Below are 20,274 nucleotides of genomic sequence, written 5' to 3' on the forward strand. Positions count from 1 at the left end.
TCGCCGTGTTCATCAGGAGGGGGTGCTGGTTCTTTGGAAATATGGAACAATGGGAACACAAGAGTTGGGAAAATCCCAGTTTTCTGTGGATCTGTGCAAATGGGGGAGCAGCAGAAACACTTTGTGTCTGCTTTTGGGGACACAAGGACCAAGAAGCTGCAGTGGCAGAGGGGGACCTGGGCTGGTGGCCGCTGAGGTCGTGTTTCAGGACATCCTGCAGTGGCACAGGACAGAGCTCCAAGCACCCACAGCCACACTGCTGCAGTCTCTGGGATGCTGCACATCCTCCAGGAAAAGCTGCTGTCACACAATTCACTGGGATTGATAATCTCTATTTGCAGTGCTTTAGGCCCATGTTTCAAACTGCAATAGTTTTACACTCAAGACACAGTCATGCTTGAGGTGACTGTGAGAAACTGGAATCTGCTGAGAGCAACTGGGAAGTGAGTGGAAACACACTGGGGGCACCTGGGATATAGTGGGAGAGAGTGGGAGTGACTGAGATCATGGAGGAACCATAAAAGAAGTAACTGGAATAATACTGGGAGTATCTGGGAGTGACTGGAACCATACTGGGTTATTGGGAGCAACTGGGACCATGCTGGGAACATCATACTGAGAGTGACTGTGTTCGTACTGGAATTACACTGGGAGGAACTGGAGCTATAGTGGGAGTGACTGGGATCATACTGGAGGTGACTGGAACCATACTAGGGGTGAATGAGAACCCCTAGGACCATGCTGGGATCATAGTGGGATCATACTGGGAGTGACTGGAACATACTGGCATCATACTGAGTGTAACTAAAAGTGACTGGGATCATACTGGGAGTGACCAGGACCATACTGGGGGTGACTGGGAGCCATAAGGGCCCATGCTGGGAGTGATCTGGGCCCCTCTGGGTAGAACTGGGGGAACTGGCCCAGCTGGGGCTCAGAGTTGTTCCCTCCCAGGGCCACCCTGGGTCTCGCTGCTGCCCTAAGCCCCACAGAGCCAAGGGATGTGGGAGAGCCAGGGAACATGGAAGAGACAGGGAACATGGAATGGCCAAGGGCCACTGTTTTCCAGCAGTTTGGGCTGTTGTGCCCAGGCTGTTGCCCTTGGGGTCCCAGAAAAGGCAAAATGAGAAGCAAAACAAATCCTAATAAAACTCCTTTCCTCCACCCCTCCCTCCTTCCCAGTCTTCACTTTATCCCCCAACTCCCTCCCTCCTCTCCACCACTGGCACAGGGAGAATGGGAGGAGGGTTATGGTCACTTCATACTGCTGCTTCCCCAACATGGAAATGAGTCCTTGCCCTACTCTGGAATGGCCAAGGGCCACTGTTTTCCAGCAGTTTGGGCTGTTGTGCCCAGGCTGTTGCCCTTGGGGTCCCAGAAAAGGCAAAATGAGAAGCAAAACAAATCCTAATAAAACTCCTTTCCTCCACCCCTCCCTCCTTCCCAGTCTTCACTTTATCCCCCAACTCCCTCCCTCCTCTCCACCACTGGCACAGGGAGAATGGGAGGAGGGTTATGGTCACTTCATACTGCTGCTTCCCCAACATGGAAATGAGTCCTTGCCCTACTCTGGGATGGAGTCAGTCCTCCATGGACTTCTCCCATGCGAACTCTTTCCCAGGGGCTTTGCCTCTTCACCACCCGCTCCAGTGGAGCCCTTTCAATTGATTATTTTTGTGCAATCATTGGCTTTTGCTTTAGCAAATGGACTTATCTCAACTGACAGAGTTTCAGCAAACAGACTCATCACAACCTGCGAGTTGTTTTCCAGCTTAAAATTTAAACAAATACAAACGATGGAGACTCAGCACCACATTGTGTGGGGCTAACAGCAGCTGGTGGTGGATCTCTGCTAAGAGGGAGTTTTCAGGTGGAATTCAGGATTTCTGGATCCTTCTGAACTTCACTGGGGTGTCTCTGCAGGTGGCTGCAGATAGAGAATTTCGTCTCAGAGCACCTGTCGCTACTGATCCTGTGGGAGTTGGTGTAGGCGCAGTGGCCGTTGCCCTGGATGTCAAACCTGTATTGACAGCAAAGCGAGAGCTCATGGGACATGGCTGGGATTGGACAGATTCCCATTTCCAGAGGGATTAACAGTGCTGCAGGAGCAGGGACCAACCTCCCCAGCAAAATCCCCACGCAGAACCCGAACTACCTTCCACTCCTCAACAGAGCGAATATTTTCATATTCTTGGTCCCAGGGGATTCATGCAGAGATGCCCCCAGGCCCCCATCAGCATCTGCATCCCACAAATCCATGGGTTGTGTCTGAATGCTTTGGCACAGCCAGGAAAAGTAGCGTTTCACTGCTCCCACCTCATTAGGTTTATATCTACTTGTGCTTCTTGCATCAGCCCCTGCCCTGGCTCAGCCCAGGCCATGGTTTTGTTCTCCGGAAGATGGGACGTACAGGGCATTGAAGAGGGAACCATTGAGCCATTTCCAAGGTCCGGAACCTTCCCTCCGGAGACCAACCCAGTACTCCATGAAGTTCCCATAGCGCAGGAGGAAATGCTGGAGGTGGGGAAAGCAAGGATCACAGGCACTCCCTTCAGGCAATTTCCAAATCTGCTCCCAAAAGGCCATTCCACACCGCCTCCTCGGGGGTTTCTCTTACCAGCTCCTCCCTGGTATCGATGGTGGCCAGGTGGGCTTGGTGGGAGAGGCAGGAGCGCTGACTCCCTTCCCAGTCCACTTCCTCCTCCAAGAAGTAAAAGCACTTGTTGCCAAAGCTGATCCCACTCTCCAGGCAGCTGGGCAGGGCGGGAGTGGTGCAGGGTGGGTGTTTCTTAGCTGAAAACATGCACAACATGCCCAAGTGACTCATGCTGGGGGATTTCTCCAGGGAGAAACGACTTTGGGGTCGTTCCTGCACCCTCAGCCACTCACCTGCCAGCACGATGATGGTGACAGTGAGAAGCAGCACCACGGTGAGCACAGTGACCCCAGTGGTCACCTTTCTGTCTTTGGTGCACCTGAGGCTGAAATCTTGGGACAAACCTTGTGGTAAGGGCATGAAGAGCACCCCACGTTGTCCCAGCTCTCACATTTCCCTCATGGGTGCCTACAACACCTTCCAACACAGCCCCAAAACACATTTGGGGCTCCCAGCAGGGCACAGACTCAGTCCAGAGGGCATCCCAGTGCTATCATTGGCTTCCAAGGATTTTTGAGGCTGCCCAACCTGCCTGCATCACCTCTTTGCCTCCACCATGGAATGGGGACCATCCGCCAGACCCTCCAGCTTGCTAACACCTTGACATTTCTTACCCCCCTTCCCCCAGCTCCTACAAGCATTTTAGTTTCCCCCAACACACTGAGCCACATCCTGAAACAACATCCCCACAAACTGGTGCTTACTGGTCCTTCCCTCCGCTCTCTGCTGCAACAGCTCCATCATAGCAGCTGAGTCTCCACCTGTGCAAACAAAGCAAGTTCCCACTCACACTGGGAAGTAGGCAAGGCCTGATTTGGGGCATTTTCCTCCCAGGACAGTCAGGCACCATTGTTCCTTTGCAGCAGGAAGGAAAACACAATTTCAGCTTTCAAAAAACCAGGACTTGCTTTGTTTTTTCAACTCCGTTTCAACCTCAGCCAACTCCTGCTGGCTCTGGGTGCCTTGGAAAGGTCTCAAGGACTTGCACAAGTCCAGAAGGCCCCAGCCCCCATTCCAGGCCACCCAGGGCACTCCAGAGGGTGCTAGATGGCCCCACCTGAGCCAACCCTGATTCCCCACCCTGCGCAGGGCAGCTCGTGAAGCCCCTGGGACAGGAGATGGTGCCTCTGTACCTTCCTCAAAAGGGGCTTCTGCCATCCTTGGGCCACAGAGGGGACACGGGCACCCTCCAGGGACAAAGAGCCTTCCTCAGCTCCTCCTGCCACGAGGTGACCTTGGACAACACCCCAAACTCACAGGGCCCGACCAAGTCCTGCTCCCTCCTGGGGCTTTGCAAAGATGCTCCTGTGGTCCTAAAATAAAAACACAAAAATGTGATAATCCTCCCAAACTCCTGGGCAGTCACAGCTCTCCTCAGCAAAGCAAAGCTGGTATTACAGGAGCAATTTGTTGAATATTTATAATTATAATATAATATATTATATTATATATATATATATAAAATATTATATTATATAACTATAATTATAAGGAAAAATAAATCAAAGAAACAGAACAAGGGTCAACTGACACAGACTGGAAATACCTGTGGATGCTGCTGTCAAGTCAGCAGCAACTGCAAAGTGTTTCTGTATTTATTACAACTATATAAATTCCTCACATCAATGCCCAGCAGGTGGTTTTGTCATAAATAATAAATAAAATTATTACCAGCCCCTAAACCTGGTACTTCCCCCAGGTAAATATTTTCCTTTTGAGAACCACCTGCCTGTGTTTGAAAAGGTAAGACCCAAAAGGATGATCTTTTCCCCTCTAAATGCTTGAATTTGAATAAGGTTTAATTGATGCGGTGTTTTGTTACTGTCCCCAACCCCCCAATTCCTCCTGCTCCAGGCTGCAGCTTGGGGCGTTTGGGGGTGAAAAACTGGTGGGGGAGGAAGAGCTGGGAAGAGGGAATGGAGGCATAGAAATTTCTGTCCCTCCAAGCTTTTCCCCTCCTTTCCTCTCTCCCAGATTTCTTCACTCCCATCCACTCACACACCTGTTTTGGATCAAAGCAGCTGCTTCAGGAAATTCTGCAGAGGGGGTTTGTGAGCTGGGGAGGCACCACAAACTGGGGAGGCTCACAAACCCCCTCCCAGGGGCACCTCTTGCCCCTTCCCCCACTAGCCACAGGTACCATGGATGATTTAGGGGTGATGAAACCTACCAGCCTTCCCCATACAGAGCCATTTCCCACTCCTGGGCACAGCTCTCTGCTCCAGGGAAAGGCTCCAGCTCCCTTCCAGAAAAAGACTTTAAATAAACTCTCTGGGCTTGAAACCAGGAGAGTGATGCAGGTTTTTTCCTCTCCACCCTCACACCTGCAAAAGGGCAGGAGGGAGCAGAGCTGGGGGGGGCAGAGGTAGTTCTGGGGCCGGGGTGGCGGGGTAGGGGGGGGGACTCTCTCCCCTGCAGCAGTGCAGGGACACACCTGTATCTGCTCAGGGTGGCTTTGCTCACCTGAGGCTGCACCAAGGGGTCTGAGGGCCCCCAAATACTAACCCACCACAAAGGCAGTGCTGCAGGAGCTAGAAGGGGCTGGAAACAACCCAATAAAATCATCAAAAAGCACTTACAAGACAGCAAAAACTAGAACTCACACAAAAAACACATCCAGACACTCAAACCAACCTGTGGTGGCAAAAGCTTCAATAAAAGCAGCTGAAAAGTAGTGAGTTTGGGGTTTTATTTCACTCCCTCTTTAACTTGCTACTTTTATTTCATCAATTGGTTATTTCAATCCCCCCAAAGAGGAGGCTGTGATCTGGGTGTTCATCTCCATCCCATCCGTAGCATCACTCCAGCTGGTGACAACTTAGCTCCAAGCTTTACAGAGAGAAGCTGCTTTTCCAGAACTCACCCTCACAGCCGAACTCACGGAGACTGAACCAAATCCCTGGGGCTGTGTAAATATGAGCTCATGGAGACTGGAAACAGATTCCTGGGGCTGTTTAAGTATCATCACACACTGGGAATGAGGGCAAAGAGTTCACAGTCACAGTCTGAGCACTTGGATGTGCTTCAGCACTTTGGGCTGTTGTGCCAGGCATGTTGCCCTATGATTCCCACAAAAGGCAAAGGGGTGGAGAATATCCTCCAGAAACTGTGTTTGCTTTAAGCTTTATGTTTAACATTTCCAATGTGCCACATGTAATGGTTTAAGCCCGGCCAGATGCCTGGTGCCACCAAGGCTGCTCTGTCAGTGCCCTCCTGCCCCAGGCAGGGCAGAGAACACCAAAGGAAAGGCTTGGGCTAGGATCAGGGCAGAGAGAGGGCACTCACATGCCACTGACACGGGCACAATAGACCCAGTCTGGGGAAATTATTTGAATTTCTGTCCAGTCAAATCACAGCAAGAGAATGAGACTTAAAACAAATCCTAGTAAAATTCTTTTTCCCCACCCCTTCCTCCTTCCTAGGCTTCATTTTATCCCCAGTTCCCTCCCAGTGGCACAAGAGAAGGGGATGGGGGTTATGGTCACTTCATGCTGCTCCACATCCTCCTGCATCAGTCAAAAAAACCCTTCCCAGGAGTTCCCCCTTGCTGGTCTCCCCACTCTGGAATTCTGGGGTCTCCATGGATCCTGGTGATCTCCCCTCCTTGGAGTCCTGCTCAGGGATGCCATGGGGTCCAAGATTTCCTTTTCCCCAATTCTGCTTCATTTCCCAGGTCATCCCAGGGTTGCCCTCTTCAGGCTCCCCTCATTCCAGGCACTTGGGCTCCTCCCTCTCCCTGCCACCCCTTTCAGGGTCGGGGGTCCCGGCCCTCCCTCATCTCTGTGCTCCCCCACCCCTCCAGGCTGCCAGGGGTCCTCCAACTCCAGTGTCACCCCTCTCCACTCTCCCCACTCTGGTGGTCTCACATTATACTCCCCTGGCTCTCCCGGGAATCCCCAGAACTGATGTCCCGCCCAGCCAGTACTGGGCGATATCCACATGGACCCCCACACTGTCCCCACAAGGGGACATCTCTGGAGTCCTGCAAGTTCCAAACACATCCCCACCCCCCCAACAAAATCTCACAGGGAAATGCAAAGATATTGGGGGGTTGATTCCGGAATCTGCAAGATCTAAACACCACTCCAAAAAAATCCCTGCCAGAGACCCCCCCAGTATATTTGGGGCCAACTCCCCCTCCCTGGTCACCTGAGGGATGCAGGGTGGTGATGCTCCTGGGGCTGCGGGGGCTGCGGATGCAGCAAGCAGTATCCCGCTTGCTTCTGCTTCTGCTCCTTTTCATGCTCCTCCTCTTCCTGCTCCTCCTCCTTCCCTCTGTCTCCCCTCTTCCTCCCGATTCTTTCCCACCCCCTCTTGCACCACAGCCGCCACAGTACAGGCTGCTGTGGGGGGGGTAACCCCACCGGGGATGGATGTGGGCAGGATCCCCTCAGTTCAGATCTGCCCCCTCCCCCCCCACCCCGAGCCCCAGGGACTTGCTCCAGGGCTTAAGTGCTGGGGAATAAGGGTGAACATCCACGGAACTGCCCTTCTTCCATCCCAACTTCATCTTTCTCTTCCCTCTTCACCTCCTTTTCCATTGTTCCCCCAATCCACAGACCCCTTCCAACGCAATTTGTGTGTCCCATTCCCCCCCCGCCCCCCGCTCTGTTTGGGGAATCCCAGCCCCCTCTTTTCCTCCCTTTCCCATCGTCCCCCCAATCCTCAACCCACCTCCCCGTGCTTGGTTTTGGGAGTTCCAGCCCTGTCATGCTCAGTTTGGGCATTCCACCCCCGCTTTTGCTCAGTTGGGAGTCCCAAGCCCCACCCCCCCATGGCCCTTGCTCACCCCACGGACTGGCGGACTCCCAGTGCCACCAGTACGGCCCCAGCTCCCACCACACACCCCATCCCCAGTGCCAGGCAGGTGCTGACACCCCAAAGCAGCAGTGCTGTGCTGTGAGGTGGTCCTGATAAATAACATAGAGAATAGAAATTCTCAGTTCCCCTAAAGTTGCGGAATAGAGCTTAAAGACTAACTAGCAAATAAGATAAAAGAATGTAAAAGTATTTACACAGGATGATAAACACAGGTGGAACCAGTGGAGAAACAGATAGAAAGGACTACAGTGGGGTTTTTTTGCAAGTCACGTAACAAAGAAGCAACAGTGCATGCTCACAGAAAAAGTTCAAGGCAAGGTCACCTTTTATATCGAAGCATTCAGTGAATACAACCAGCAGAGACCCTTTTAGATGACCCTCCAGGACTATACAAGGCCTTCCAGTAGGAGGAGGATGCATGCAAAATAGTTCTAGGAAAGTGATGTTTCTGTATTAGGTAAGAAACATCTTTTAATGAATTTTTATTATCGTGATGGAATAAATACCATGTTGTAAAACCTCACAACACACAGAGAATAAAGAAATACCCTTCTCTGTGCCCTGCACAGATAAAGACTGCCTGCTTTCTTATGCTTCAAATTGTGTTAGAAGGTTTAGTCTGGCCAATTTCGGTATCAGGGGATCCCAGCCCTGTCTTTTCCCACCTCTTTGTCCCTTTCCCATGGTCCTCTCAATCCTCAATCTCCCTCCCTCGTGATTGTTTTTTTGGGGTCCCATCCCCCCTTTTGCTGAATTTGAGGTCCCAAGCCTCTCCCCCTCCCCCCGCACAGCCGTTGGGGGGCTCCCAGCACCACCAGTCCTACCAGTATAGCCCCAGCTGCCCCCACTTGTTGTTATGACCCAGCCCAATGCGGGGCTGGGGCAGCGAGATGCCAATCAATCCCAGCCCCTCCCCTGGATCAAGTTTCCCCAAGACACAGACTCGGAGGGTGGGTTGAGGGGCGGCTCAGAACCTTAAGCCGCCTCCCCCTGTTTGGGAAATTTCTCGGTTACTCAGTTGTTCATTGGTTCTTTGTTGTATCTCCCACCTCTCGGTTTCCCGCTGTAGTGGTTTGGTCTAAAATACTCATTACTGTTTATCTTCTGTGAGATAAGAATTAGGAGAAACGCAAAGCAGGCACCAAACTTGAAAGAATATAAAGAAGTTTATTAACAGACCTAAAAGAGGGAAAAAACCCCAAAAATTATACCACCCTCAAAACTCTCCTCCTCCCCCCACCTTCCTCCCTTCTCCCATTGACAATGTAAAAAGACAACCCCTTAAAATGTTCAGTCTGTTTACCACTTCCATAATAACCTTGTTCAGTCCATTTAGAAAGAGAAGTCTCTTCTTGCTCGTGCTATGAAAACAGTATCACACCGAGACAGCCACCCACTTCCAAATATTGTTCAGTCCATTTAGGAAGAGGAGTCTCTCTGCTTGCGATGTGAGTCCCTTCCCCCGACTTGCAGCTTTTCCTGCAACTGCTTTCGAGGGTCCACTCTTGAAGGTTTTTGGGGTACAATTTTAAGGTTGAGCCATTCAGAAACAAAAAAACAGAGGCCTTTCTCCTTCCCTGGGAGCAAAGGGTCTGCCTCATCTTCATCGTTAGGACTATCTCTGGGAGCATCTCTAGGAATTGAGGTTTTCTCCTTTCCCATTTGGAGCAAAAGTCCTCATCTGGTTCATCTCTCCCTGTCCAAGCTTCTCATGAAATTACAGCTGCATCAGCATCTGCTTATTGCTCACGAGTTGAACACTCCACCCCCCAGATCTTCATGAAATTACAATGGGATACTCTGATATATCATAGCTTCACAACAGAATTTCAGCTTTAAGCATCTCCTCTCTCTCTCTTCCCTCAGGTTTTCAGCTCTTCACAGCAATAAAAGGGTTAATCTCACCTCGGCCTTGCAGCTTTGCAGCTGGAATGTTGAATTTTTCTTATTGCAGGGGGGGGGGAGCCAAGCTGCTCCGGATGCCCACGGCAAGGCAGTGGGGGGGGGTTCCACGGCTGGAACAGGCCCATGGCTCCAGGCTGGCCGTGGCCTGCACGGGGCCTGCAGCCACCTGTGCCAGCGCCGGAAACGAGAGAGAGCTGGGGGGGGGGAGTTTGTCTATTCTTAAGTGTGTATCACAGAGGCGGTCACAACTTTAAGTGGCTTAAAGAATTGTCCATATTCAAACTGGCCACTGATAGGTTCTATCAGGTCCCAGAGGAAATTGTAAGCACCCCTTATCAAGGACACCCCTTCCGGGACTATGCGTGCTAACCTATGACACCCCCATTGGTTCTTGTTGAATTGTATCCTCCCCCTGGCTTGTAACTCATTGGTTGTTTTCCCCTTTCCCCGTGGTTTCCAAACCCCCTATAAAACTGAGGGAAAAGCCTCTCAGGGATATCCCAGATTAAGATCATCGCCATGTTCTGGTTGCTAAACTTCTGACAATAAACCTGTTGGAAGTCAGACCAGAACCACCTCTCTCTTCCTTTATCTCCAAACTAACGTGAGCCTATATCGCCGGCTCCTGCTGTGTCTCCTCTGCAAAGAAGCCAGTGAGCACACCCAGCCAGCAGTGCATATCCTGATGCCAAAGTCACTTCTGCGACACACAGAAGTAACACAGCTGGACTCTCTCTGATGGAGGGCACGCCAGAGCTCGTGCCATGAGCACAGAACTGCGCTACCCACTTGCTCCATGCCCAGTGCCAGGCAGGTGCCGACAGCCCCAAAGCAGCTGCGCTGTGCCCTGGGGGGTCCCCAGAGCGGCCCCGCCCCGCACGGCACTGGGAGCACCAGTCCGGACCAGTGCGGAGCGCCGGCGGGCGGCATCAGCCGTGCCCGGGCAGGGCCGGGCCCCGCGGGGCTCCCGCCCGCACTCGGCCCCCATTGGGACAGCGCTGGGGGGGCCCATCCTGGGTGCCCCCCACCACCCCCCCTCCCCAAATTCTGCTCCCAGGGGGTGCTGGGGGCGAAGGGGGGGTACAGGTGAGGTCTGGGTGGGGAGCACCGGGTGCTGCGGGTCTACCTGGAACCTGGGGAGTCATCGTCGAAAAAAGCTATGATTGGCTGGAAATTTTTGGGGGGCACTGGGCTCTGCGTGTCTCCCTGGCATCTGATGAGTCTGAATGAAACTGTGTTCTGATTGATTAAGAGTCTTTGAAAGCTCTGTGTACTGTGTGTCTGCCTGAAAACTTGTAAGTCATCACCTTGGCACTCTTTGATTGGCCAAAGGCTATTTTGGAGAAAGGGGGCACTCCCCATCCATCAAACGTGGGATCCCCACAAGCCACATCCAATTCCCCAGAATTAGGGGTTACAACCCCCCCTCAGCCATGGGGTCTCCCCAGCCTCCCAAAGTGAATGTGGGGGATCCCCAAGAGCCATTTATTACCCCTAAAAACTGGCAGAAAGCAGCAGGATCCTTCCCAAAACAAGCTCCCTGTGTCCATATGAATGTGCCTTAGGAAATGCGGGAGAAATGCTGCTCTCGTGGGTTCTTAAGAACTTTAGATATGTGAGTAAGTCAGCCCTGAGAGTCAGTTACTGTTGAGGTGGAGTAAATCCTACAGGAATTGTCAGTGAATGAGGCACGGACCCAGACCAGCAGGGAATAGGAATTGTTTATTCAAAGGAATGAGCTGGTTTTATACACTTTTCTAAGGCACAGTATTTCCTTACATGGTAGTCCTCACTCCGTGACCTATCCCATGTTGCCACATCAGCAACACACTTTCTAAATGTTCTGCTATGGGATGATCACGTGCTGTCCACCCATCTGTCAGCTCCCAGCAGGCTCCTTTCCATAGGGGTCTGCTGTGTGACACCTCCTCCCCCCAGGGTCTGGTGGAGATAAGCTTCTCTGTGCCACCATGTGCTCCTTTGTGCTGCCATGTGCCTCTGCAGGCAGGTTTTACAGCTTATAACTCAACTTTATTCCATCTCTTCCCACAATTCCCCCTTTTTTTTTAAATACAAGTAAGAACCATGACACAAAACACTTCTAACATTAGACCATGTTTGGCCAATTGCCCGAACCAAATAAGCTCCGTTCTTCACAAAAGCAGTATCTTTCTTATGAACAGAGGGATAGATGAAAACACCCAATAACTAGTCCTATGTATGAAGACAGTGATTAAACAGATAAAACTTTGAGAAACAACATAAAGTTGTCTGAAACTTTTACCATCACCCGGAGTCTGCAACGGCTGGGAAGTGTTGTAGCTGATCAGCCAGCAGCTGTGATGGCCAAAGAGTTAAAGAGCTGTGAGATAGCAAAAGCCTATTGGTGGACTGACTCCAAGGTTTAAAAGCACCCCCTGACTTAGGGTGAGAAAGGAAAAGCCCCTCCCATCAAGCTTTGTGATGCTATGCAGATTGGGTCTTTCTGGTTGGCTGTGGATACAATATTGCTGCTAGCAAGAATTTTTCTTGCTTCTTTCCAGTCCCGTGAGTATCTCACGGAAGATATTGGCAGAGTTCTATAAACTATGAACACCTGTGACCTTGCGGAGCTTTGTTTATAGTACAGTAGAAAAATATTTTGACAATGGATGCTTTAGGATTTTAGTCAATCACCCCCAAGGGGTGGCTGATCCTTTGACCAATTAGACTACGAAGAAAAAAGCCTATAAAAGAGTTTGTAAAATAATTAAATAAATCAATCTTGCTGCACAATTCCTGCCTGTCGGATGTCTCTTCGCCTCCCTACCACTGCGGGATAGTGTAATAGTTGCTTCGCTGCTAACTCCACCCCTCCCTTCTACCCATTGGCTTCCATTCCCTAGTCCCGCCTTTGTACCGCCCCCATGCCCTCAGATCATTGGTCTCTGATGCTTGCCCCACTCCTGTACAAAAGCCCGGACACTGCATGGTCCCAGGTCTTTACGTCACTGGTCACCTTCATGGCTGCTGCAATAAACCATCGTCTGTGGAATGTCATACAGGGCCCCTCCTGACACTGTCTCTGGTAATGCTGAGCTATCCAGATTGAGTGTGTGTGTGTCTCCGTGCCTCCAGCCATGCGGGTGAAGGAGTTAGCTTGCTAGCGTGCTGTACTGCACCACTGGAGCAATCTCTTGCCAGGGATGCTTTCAGGAAAATGCAGCGAACTCTCCACTGACCTATGCACTGTATTAGGGAGGTCTGTTTCATAGCTAAGACTTGGAGAGTCTTTCCTAGGCAAGATTTCCAAGTTTACTTCAGAAGAGGGTCTAGCTTTTATAAGATCAAATCAACAAGCCAAAGTGACTTGATTACACCTTTAGGGCAGAAACACTTGGGTTTGATGGTATAATCTCCAGTCAGCCAGGGCTAGGGCTTGGCCAGAGCCTCAAGCCTTGACTGAGAGGGTTTCCTTAAAATGCTTATAAAATTGCCTAAAAACTTTATTACTTTAGGAACATGACTTCAGAAGAGTTTATCTTCTCCACAAGCTGATTATGAAGCTGGAGTATTCAAGGCTGGTTGGACCACTCTTGCAGGTACCCATCTTAGACTGGAATCTGTGGAAACACAAGCATATCCTTGCCCCCAGGTTATCAATGGAAAGGGGCTTTCCCATTTTCTACTTTCAAGATTCTTAATGAGTACCTCCGCTTTTTCTAAGTGAGCCTGTGATCATTCTGAATGCAACTGAAATATTAAGAACATATAAACCTCTTTGCAGTCTTTTGCGGGGGACACACCCCATCCCTGCACCCCCCCTTTTCTGTTCTAACAATATGTAACACAAACATCTTTCAACTTACTAAATTCAGGAAAATGTGTAACATAACATGCAGTTTTCTTACTATGAACAGTAAAACAGTACATTTAATAAAACAATAAGTGCGCACCGAGTAAAAATAAGCAAGGTAGTTATCTTCAACTGCTCAAATACTTCACCATTTCACAGAATGTATATAAATCTCGGCCTTGGACATTACAATTATAATAACATTAATTCTCTAAGTGGTTTCAAAAGGTAACAAGCCCCGAGTCAGAAGCTGCTGTGGGATGAGAGGGTTATGGTCTTTCATTCTAGTGGTAACGTTTCCCACATCAGGGAAGCAGCAACGTGGGAGCTGTTCTTCCACTTTCTTCAAGTAGGAAAAAAGTACTTCAAAAAAATATGTCAGTTAATTTCTGCTTGAAAAATATCCTGTCAGCGATTGAGAGATGGGATGCAGCTTGATGCAAGCAAAAGCTGTTTATTGTTTCTACAGCATGCCTATATTATATACTCTTATAGCCTTCAGACACAACTTTCCATTACCTTAAGTAAAGAATGCAACATTAATGTTTCCTAGCAACATTAATTAACTATCGTCTTGCATGATTTCTCTAAAGCAAAGCACAATATAATACATGACGTTCCTTCTACTCAATCCTTCAAAGACCTGTCTGCCGCTCCCATGGTTTCTTGCCCACTAAGGTCAAGATGTCCATACCTGTGGTACTTTCCACTCAGCTTCCCAACTGCCTCTCCATAGTATCCATCACAAAAAGCAGTCAGAACAATGCAGGGGGGTCACAAGGTGATACAGTAAAAAAAATAGTTTTAACAGTGAGGGTCCAGGATTGTGGCAACATTTAAAATAATGAAAACAGAAGAGTTCCATGGACCAGCTGCAGGAACGACATGCCTAGCTCGCAGCTACTCTCACACAAGCCAGTGCAAATGCTGCAGCCCCCCATCCCTGAGGAAGGGGCTACCTGTCTCCCCAGGTCTGTTTTCCAGCACAGCATTGGCTCATGAGGATCTGCAGCAGATGGGAGCCCTGGCTTAGTGGCGCAGGTTGGGCAGCTGTGTGGGTCGGGTGGCAGATGTGCTGCTGCCAGCCTATCTCCTTACTTCCCACATGCAGAGAGCCGTGCTCACCCCACCAGATCCACTGTGTCGCTGCCATGGTGTTTACTGCTGCTTCTCGGCTCTGCCACGTGCTCGCTGGCGTGGCACAGCTCTGCCATGTGCTCACTGGTGCAATCGCCGGTGTGGCTACATGCCATGCCCCCATGGCCCCGCATGCTCCCCTCCTGCCGCTACACTCTCGCAGAGGGCAAATGGAGAGGGAACATTCTACCAGGAAAGTCCCCCCTGGCTCCAGCCACTTGCCGCGACCTGGCTCCAGCTGATGCCGCATGGCGCAGGGCAGCGCGAGCTCTTCTACGATACTATCTGGCTCTCCTCCAGGGTCAAACGGGTCGGGGGACGAGGGGCCATCTTCTGGTTCTCCTCCCACAGCCCTGGCAGACTTACAGTCGCTCACTGGTGGTGTAGAAGGGGTCAGCACAGCTGCCACGGTGGCACAAGTGTCTTTCTTTGTCTGGTCTCTGGGTGCTGCATGTGCTATGAGCACCTTGCACACTGTCTTCCATGGATACAAAAGCTTTGTCAGTACTGTGTCACCTTGCGCAACTTGCTCCCACAATGCGTCCTCTAAAGTGTCCCATGACTGAAGATCAAAAATATTGGTACTCTCTGAAGTTGAATCACGGTCTTTTGCCTGGAACAAGAGTCTGTCCAAATCTGTAGACTCAACTTTCCTACTGTGTTTCTTTAAAATCAGTTCCAACGTGTCTGTGCAACATTCTGTTTGTGGGATACACATCGTTCCCCGTGGCTCGCCTACAAATTGCAGGGATCAATCACTGGCCAGTGTTTCTGCTTCTTTCAGCAGCACTCCAAGTCCCACGGGGCTCACCGCACAGTTAGGCGTATGTGGATACAAAAATGCTGTTAGCAAGGAATTTTCCTGCTGCTTTCTAAGCCCATGGGATACTTTTCTCTCTCACAAAGAGATTAGCAGAAGTTCTATAAACTAGGAACACCTGTGACCTTGTAGAACTATGTTTATGGTACAGTAGAAAAATATTTTGACAATGGAGGTTTAGGATTTCTAGCCAGTTCAGCCAGGGGGTGGGTGATCCTTTGTCCAATTAGACTATGAATAAAAAGCCTGTAAGAGAGTTGTAAAATAATTAAATAAAGGACTCTTGCTGCACAATTCCTGCCTGCTGGATTTCTCTCCTCCTCCCTATGGCTGCAGGATACGGTAATATTTACTGTGCTAATACGCGTATAATAAATTCTTCACACAGGGACACCGTTTGTTGGCGATTGAGGCATGGACCCAGACCAGCAGGGAATCAGAATCGTTTATTCAAAGGAATGAGCTGGTTTTATACACTTTTCTAAGGCACAGTATTTCCTTATATGGTAATTCTCATTACATGACCTCTCCCATGTTGCCACATCAGCAACACACTTTCTAAATGTTCTTCTACAGGATGATCACATGCTGTTCACCCATCTGTCAGCTCCCAGCAGGCTCCTTTCCATAGGGGTCTGCTGTGTGACACCTCTTCTCCCCAGGGTCTGGTGGAGATAAGCTTCTCTGTGCCGCCATGTGCTCCTTTGTGCTGCCATGTGCCTCTGCAGGCAGGTTTTACAGCTTATAACTCAACTTTATTCCATCTCTTTCCACAAGGAATCATTTGCTGAATTGTTTAACTGAAGTTAGAAGTTGAGTAAAGTTAAATGCTGTCCAGTTTAAGGTGCTGTAAGTTTAATTAAGTTAACTAAGTTAAACTGCAGCCCCTCAGTGGGATGACCGAGCTCCAGAGGGGTTTGTTTGTCCCAGTGTTCCCTTGTTTGTGGACTGGACTTCTACCCACAGGAGCTCCCCTCACAATACTGGAAATAATGAAACTTTTTTCTAATTTTTAAATTATTATATTTCATTAACTTTTTATTAATAGTTTTACATTCATTGTAACCAGTATATTATTAATAAACAGTGTGTCATTTAGCAATTAGCAAAGTGGTCATAAGCTGCTTTTTTGGGAGCACAGCTTGGGAAAATTCCTGAAACTTTCAGTTTTGATAAAGTAGCTCTGATACAATGAACAAAGCCTGGGAGACAAAGGAGTCGTGTTGAGGTTGGATGTCTGGAAATTTAGCACTTATGAAAAACAAGGACATTTTGCAGAAACCAGGAGATAAAGAAGACTCAGTCTATACGTTGTAAAGTCTCTACCTGGGAAAAAGATACTAAAAAGACTAAAACTATGGACTAATAACCATAAGAAGCAAGAAACCAATATCCAGTAGGGAGTTGTGGGGTAGCTTTTACAGCACCAGGCCTGCTAGAGTCAGATGGGCTCCATCTAACAAGGGCAAAAGGGCTCTAGCCTATGAGTTGGAAGAGCTGATTGAGAGGGCTTTAAACTAGTTTTGAAGGGGAAGAGGATGAAGCCAGGCTCTCCAGAAGTGAACCCAAGGGTAGTAAGCCAGAGTCAGGGGTGAAGTCAGCAACCCAGCTGAAGTGCATGTACACTAGTGCACACAGCATGGGTAATAACAAACAAGAGAAGCTGGAAGCCATTGTAAAGAAGGAAAGCTGTGATGTAGTCGCCATCATGGAAATGTGATGGGATGACTCACATGACTGGAGTGCTGCTGTGGATGGCTACAAGCTTTTCAGAAGAGATAGGCGAGGGAGAAAAGGTGGAGAGGTGGCTCTGTATATTAGGAGGGATCTCGATGCCACAAAACTTGACATTACTGACAATAAGGTTGAGTGCCTGTAGGTAAGAATCAGGGGGAAGGCCAACAAGGCTGACATTCTGGAGAGAGTTTGTAACAGAACACCCAGCCAGGATGAAGAGGTGGATGTCTTATTTTATAAGCAGCTGGAGGATGTTTCCAGATTGCTGGCCCTTGTTCTTGTAGGAGACTTTAACCTGCCAGATGTCTGCTTGGAACTCAACACAGCAGAGAAGAGGCAGTCCAGGAGGTTCTTGAAGTGTGTGGAGGACAACTTTTCAGAGCTGGTGAGCGCTCAAGCTGAGCAGGGGTGGAGCCCTGCTAGACCTGCTGTTTGCAAACAGAGAAGAGCTGGTAGGAGACGCGGTGGTTGGAGGCCCTCTGGAGCACAGTGACCATGAAATAATTGAGTTCTTAATGTTCAGTGAAACAAGGAAGGGCATCAACAACACTTCCACACTGGACTTCCGGAGGGCAGACTTTGGCCTGTTCAAGAGACTGACTCGATGAGTACCTTGGGAAACAGCCCTTAAAAACAAAGGAGTCCAGGAAGGATGGACATGCTTCAAGAATGAAATCTTGAAGGCACAGGAGCAGGCTGTCCCTGTGTGCCAAAAGACAAGCCAACGTGGAAGATGACCTGGCTGGGCAGGAACATTTTGCAGGAACTAAGAGAAAAAAATGAGGGTCTATCATCTTTGGAAGGAGGAGTAGGTTGCTCAGGAAATGTTTAAGGATGTTGCTAAGTCATGTGTGAAGAAAATTAGAGTGGCAAAAGCCCAATTAGAACCTAATCTAATCAATCCTGTGAAGGATAATAAAAGGTGCTTTTATAAATACTTTAATAGCAAAAGGAGGGGTAAGGGAAACCTCCATTCTTTCTTGGACACAGCAGGGAACAGAGTTACCAGAGATGAGGAAAAGGCTGAGATACTCAAATTAAGACAGGTTGTCCTCAGGACAAGTGGCTTCTTGAGCTAGTAGATAGGGACAGGAAACAGAATAGCCCACCTGTAATCCAGGAGGAAGCAATTGGTGACCTTCTGAGCCACTTAGATGCTCACAAGTCTGCGGGACCAGATAGGATCCATCCCAGGGGAATGAGGGAGCTGGTGGAAGAGCTCATCCAGCCACTCTCCATCATTTATCATCTGTTCTGGCTCACCGGGGAGGTCCCAGAGGACTGGAGGTGCCAATGTGACCCCATCCACAAGAAGGGCTGGCAGGAGGATCTGGGGAACTCCAGGCCTGTCAGCCTGGCAAGATTACGGAGCAGATCATCTTGAGTGCCATCACACGGCACCTACAGGGTGGCCGAGGGATCAGACCCAGCCAGCATGGATTTAAGAGAGGCAGGTCCTGCCTGACCAACCTGATTTCCTTTTATGACCAGGTGACCTGCCTGGTGGATGAAGGAAAGGCTGTGGGTGTGTCTACTCGGACTTCAGCAGAGCCTTTGACACTGTCTCCCACAGCATCCTCCTGGAAAAGCTGCAGCCCACAGCTTGGGCAGGTTCCCTCTTCTCTGGGTTAAGAACTGGCTATAGGCCGGGCCCAGAGAGTGGTGGGGATGGTGCTGCATCCAGTTGGTGGCCAGTCACTGGTGGTGTCCCTCAGGGATCAGTGTTGGGCCCAGTCCCTTTTAATATCTTCATTGATGATCTGGACGAGGGGATTGAGTCCACCATTAGCAAATCTGCAGATGACACCAAGTTGGGTGGGAGTGTGGATCTGCTGGAGGGTAGGAGGGTTCTGCAGAGGGACCTGGACAGGCTGGATCCAGGGGCCAAATCCAACAATATGGGGTTTAACAAGACCAAATGCCAGGTCCTGCACTTTGGCCACAACAACCCCTGCAGTGCTACAGGCTGGGGACAGAGTGGCTGGACAGCAGCCAAGCAGAAAGGGACCTGGGGAGGGCTGATTGATGACAAGCTGTAAATTAGCCAGCTGTGTGCCCTCGTGGCCAATAAAGCCAATGACACCTGGCCTGTATCAGGAATATGTGGCCAGCAGGACCAGGACAGTGATTCTTCCCCTGTACTCGGCACTAGTGAGTGCTGTGTCCAGTTCTGGGCCCCTGTCATGGGTTAGCAAGCATAGCTCCGTATTTCCTGCAAAGAGGGGCTTACAGCTTCCTCTATGACCTAACAGAACCTATCAACTGACTAGTTTGAATACTGACAAATTTTTAAGCCACTTAGAATTTTGACCACCTCTGTGGTCCACATTTAAGAATGGACAAACCCCAGGAAGCTGGCTCTCTTGCTTCTGGCCAGGGGACAGGTAACTGGGCTGGGCCCCTATAGGGCCCAGCGGGCCCTGCTGGGCCCTGTTTGGTCTGGGCCAGGACAGCCATCCTGGAGCCAATGGACCCTGTTCCACCTGTGCCCCCCCACCCCCACCCCCCACCCCCGCCAGCCCTGCTATGTGCAGATGGAGAACCCCCGGCTCCCCCTCCAGTGCGGCCAAGATTCAGCTGAAGCTGCCCTGCTGTCCAGCAAAGATCGTGTGACCAACTGCGATGAGCGAAATTCCAGCTGCAAGGCCTGGGTGAGATTAACCCTTTTAGTGCTGTGAAGAACTGAAATCCTGAGGGAGGAGAAAGAGGAGATGCTTAAAGCTGAAATTCTGTTGTAAAGCTATTGTGGTGATGGACTATGATATATCAGAGTACCTGTTGTAATTTCATGAAAGCATGGGGGGTGGAGCGTTCAACTTGTACTTGTGAGCAAAAGCACCTGTGCTGAAATAAGCAAGTGCTGAAATAAGCAAATGATGAAGCAGCTGTACTTTGAGGAGAAATTTGAACAGGGAGAGATGGAAGCAATGAGGACTCTTGCTCCAATCAGAAGGAGAAGACCTCAGTTCCTAGAGATACTCCCAGAGATAGTCCTAGAGATGAAGATGATGAGGACCTTTTTCTCCCAGGAAAAGGGGAGGGCCTCTATTCTTAAAGATTAAATGCTCCCAGAGATGGGTGAAGAGAACTTTTGTTTTTGAACAGCTCAACCTTAGAATGGTACCCCAGTAGCTCAAGATTGGACCCTTGAAAGCAGTTGTGGGAAAAGCTGTAAGTCAGGGGAAGGGACTCTAACATGCAAGCAGAGAACCAACCTGTGTGGCTGTCTCGTTGCTATACTGAAACCATGAGAGAATTTCTTGTGGAGATGTCTCCATAGCATGAGCAAGAGAGACTCCTCTCCCTAAGTGAACTGAACAAGGTTATTATGGAAGTGGTAAACAGACTGAACATCTCAAGGGT

The 20,274-nt window shown here is 49.8% G+C and overlaps 2 protein-coding genes across 4 annotated transcripts in view; one reads left to right on the forward strand and one right to left on the reverse strand.

Moving 5' to 3' along the window:
• LOC138102228 (zinc finger protein 729-like) overlaps nucleotides 1–20,274 on the forward strand; it is a 427,468-nt gene that overhangs the window by 193,485 nt on the left and 213,709 nt on the right. The gene's annotated exons all lie outside the window — the stretch shown is intronic.
• LOC138102236 (C-type lectin domain family 2 member B-like) lies at nucleotides 1,761–6,925 on the reverse strand. 3 transcript variants are annotated; one of them, XM_068999969.1, is made up of 8 exons: nucleotides 6,806–6,925; nucleotides 5,520–5,627; nucleotides 3,790–3,969; nucleotides 3,361–3,417; nucleotides 2,890–2,988; nucleotides 2,618–2,793; nucleotides 2,411–2,514; nucleotides 1,761–2,020 (listed from the first exon to the last, which is right to left on the reverse strand). In XM_068999969.1, exons 3-8 carry the CDS (start codon nucleotides 3,812–3,814, stop codon nucleotides 1,867–1,869), a joined length of 615 nt encoding a protein of 204 aa, XP_068856070.1. In that variant the 5' UTR covers nucleotides 3,815–3,969; nucleotides 5,520–5,627; nucleotides 6,806–6,925; the 3' UTR covers nucleotides 1,761–1,866. The 3 variants fall into 3 exon arrangements, with proteins under 3 accessions (XP_068856070.1, XP_068856071.1, XP_068856073.1); XM_068999970.1 differs by lacking the exon at nucleotides 5,520–5,627; XM_068999972.1 differs by lacking the exons at nucleotides 5,520–5,627; nucleotides 6,806–6,925 and adding an exon at nucleotides 4,827–5,513.

The sequence above is a fragment of the Aphelocoma coerulescens genome, unplaced genomic scaffold (genome assembly GCF_041296385.1).
Source record: "Aphelocoma coerulescens isolate FSJ_1873_10779 unplaced genomic scaffold, UR_Acoe_1.0 HiC_scaffold_64, whole genome shotgun sequence".
In the NCBI taxonomy this organism is placed as follows: domain Eukaryota; kingdom Metazoa; phylum Chordata; class Aves; order Passeriformes; family Corvidae; genus Aphelocoma; species Aphelocoma coerulescens.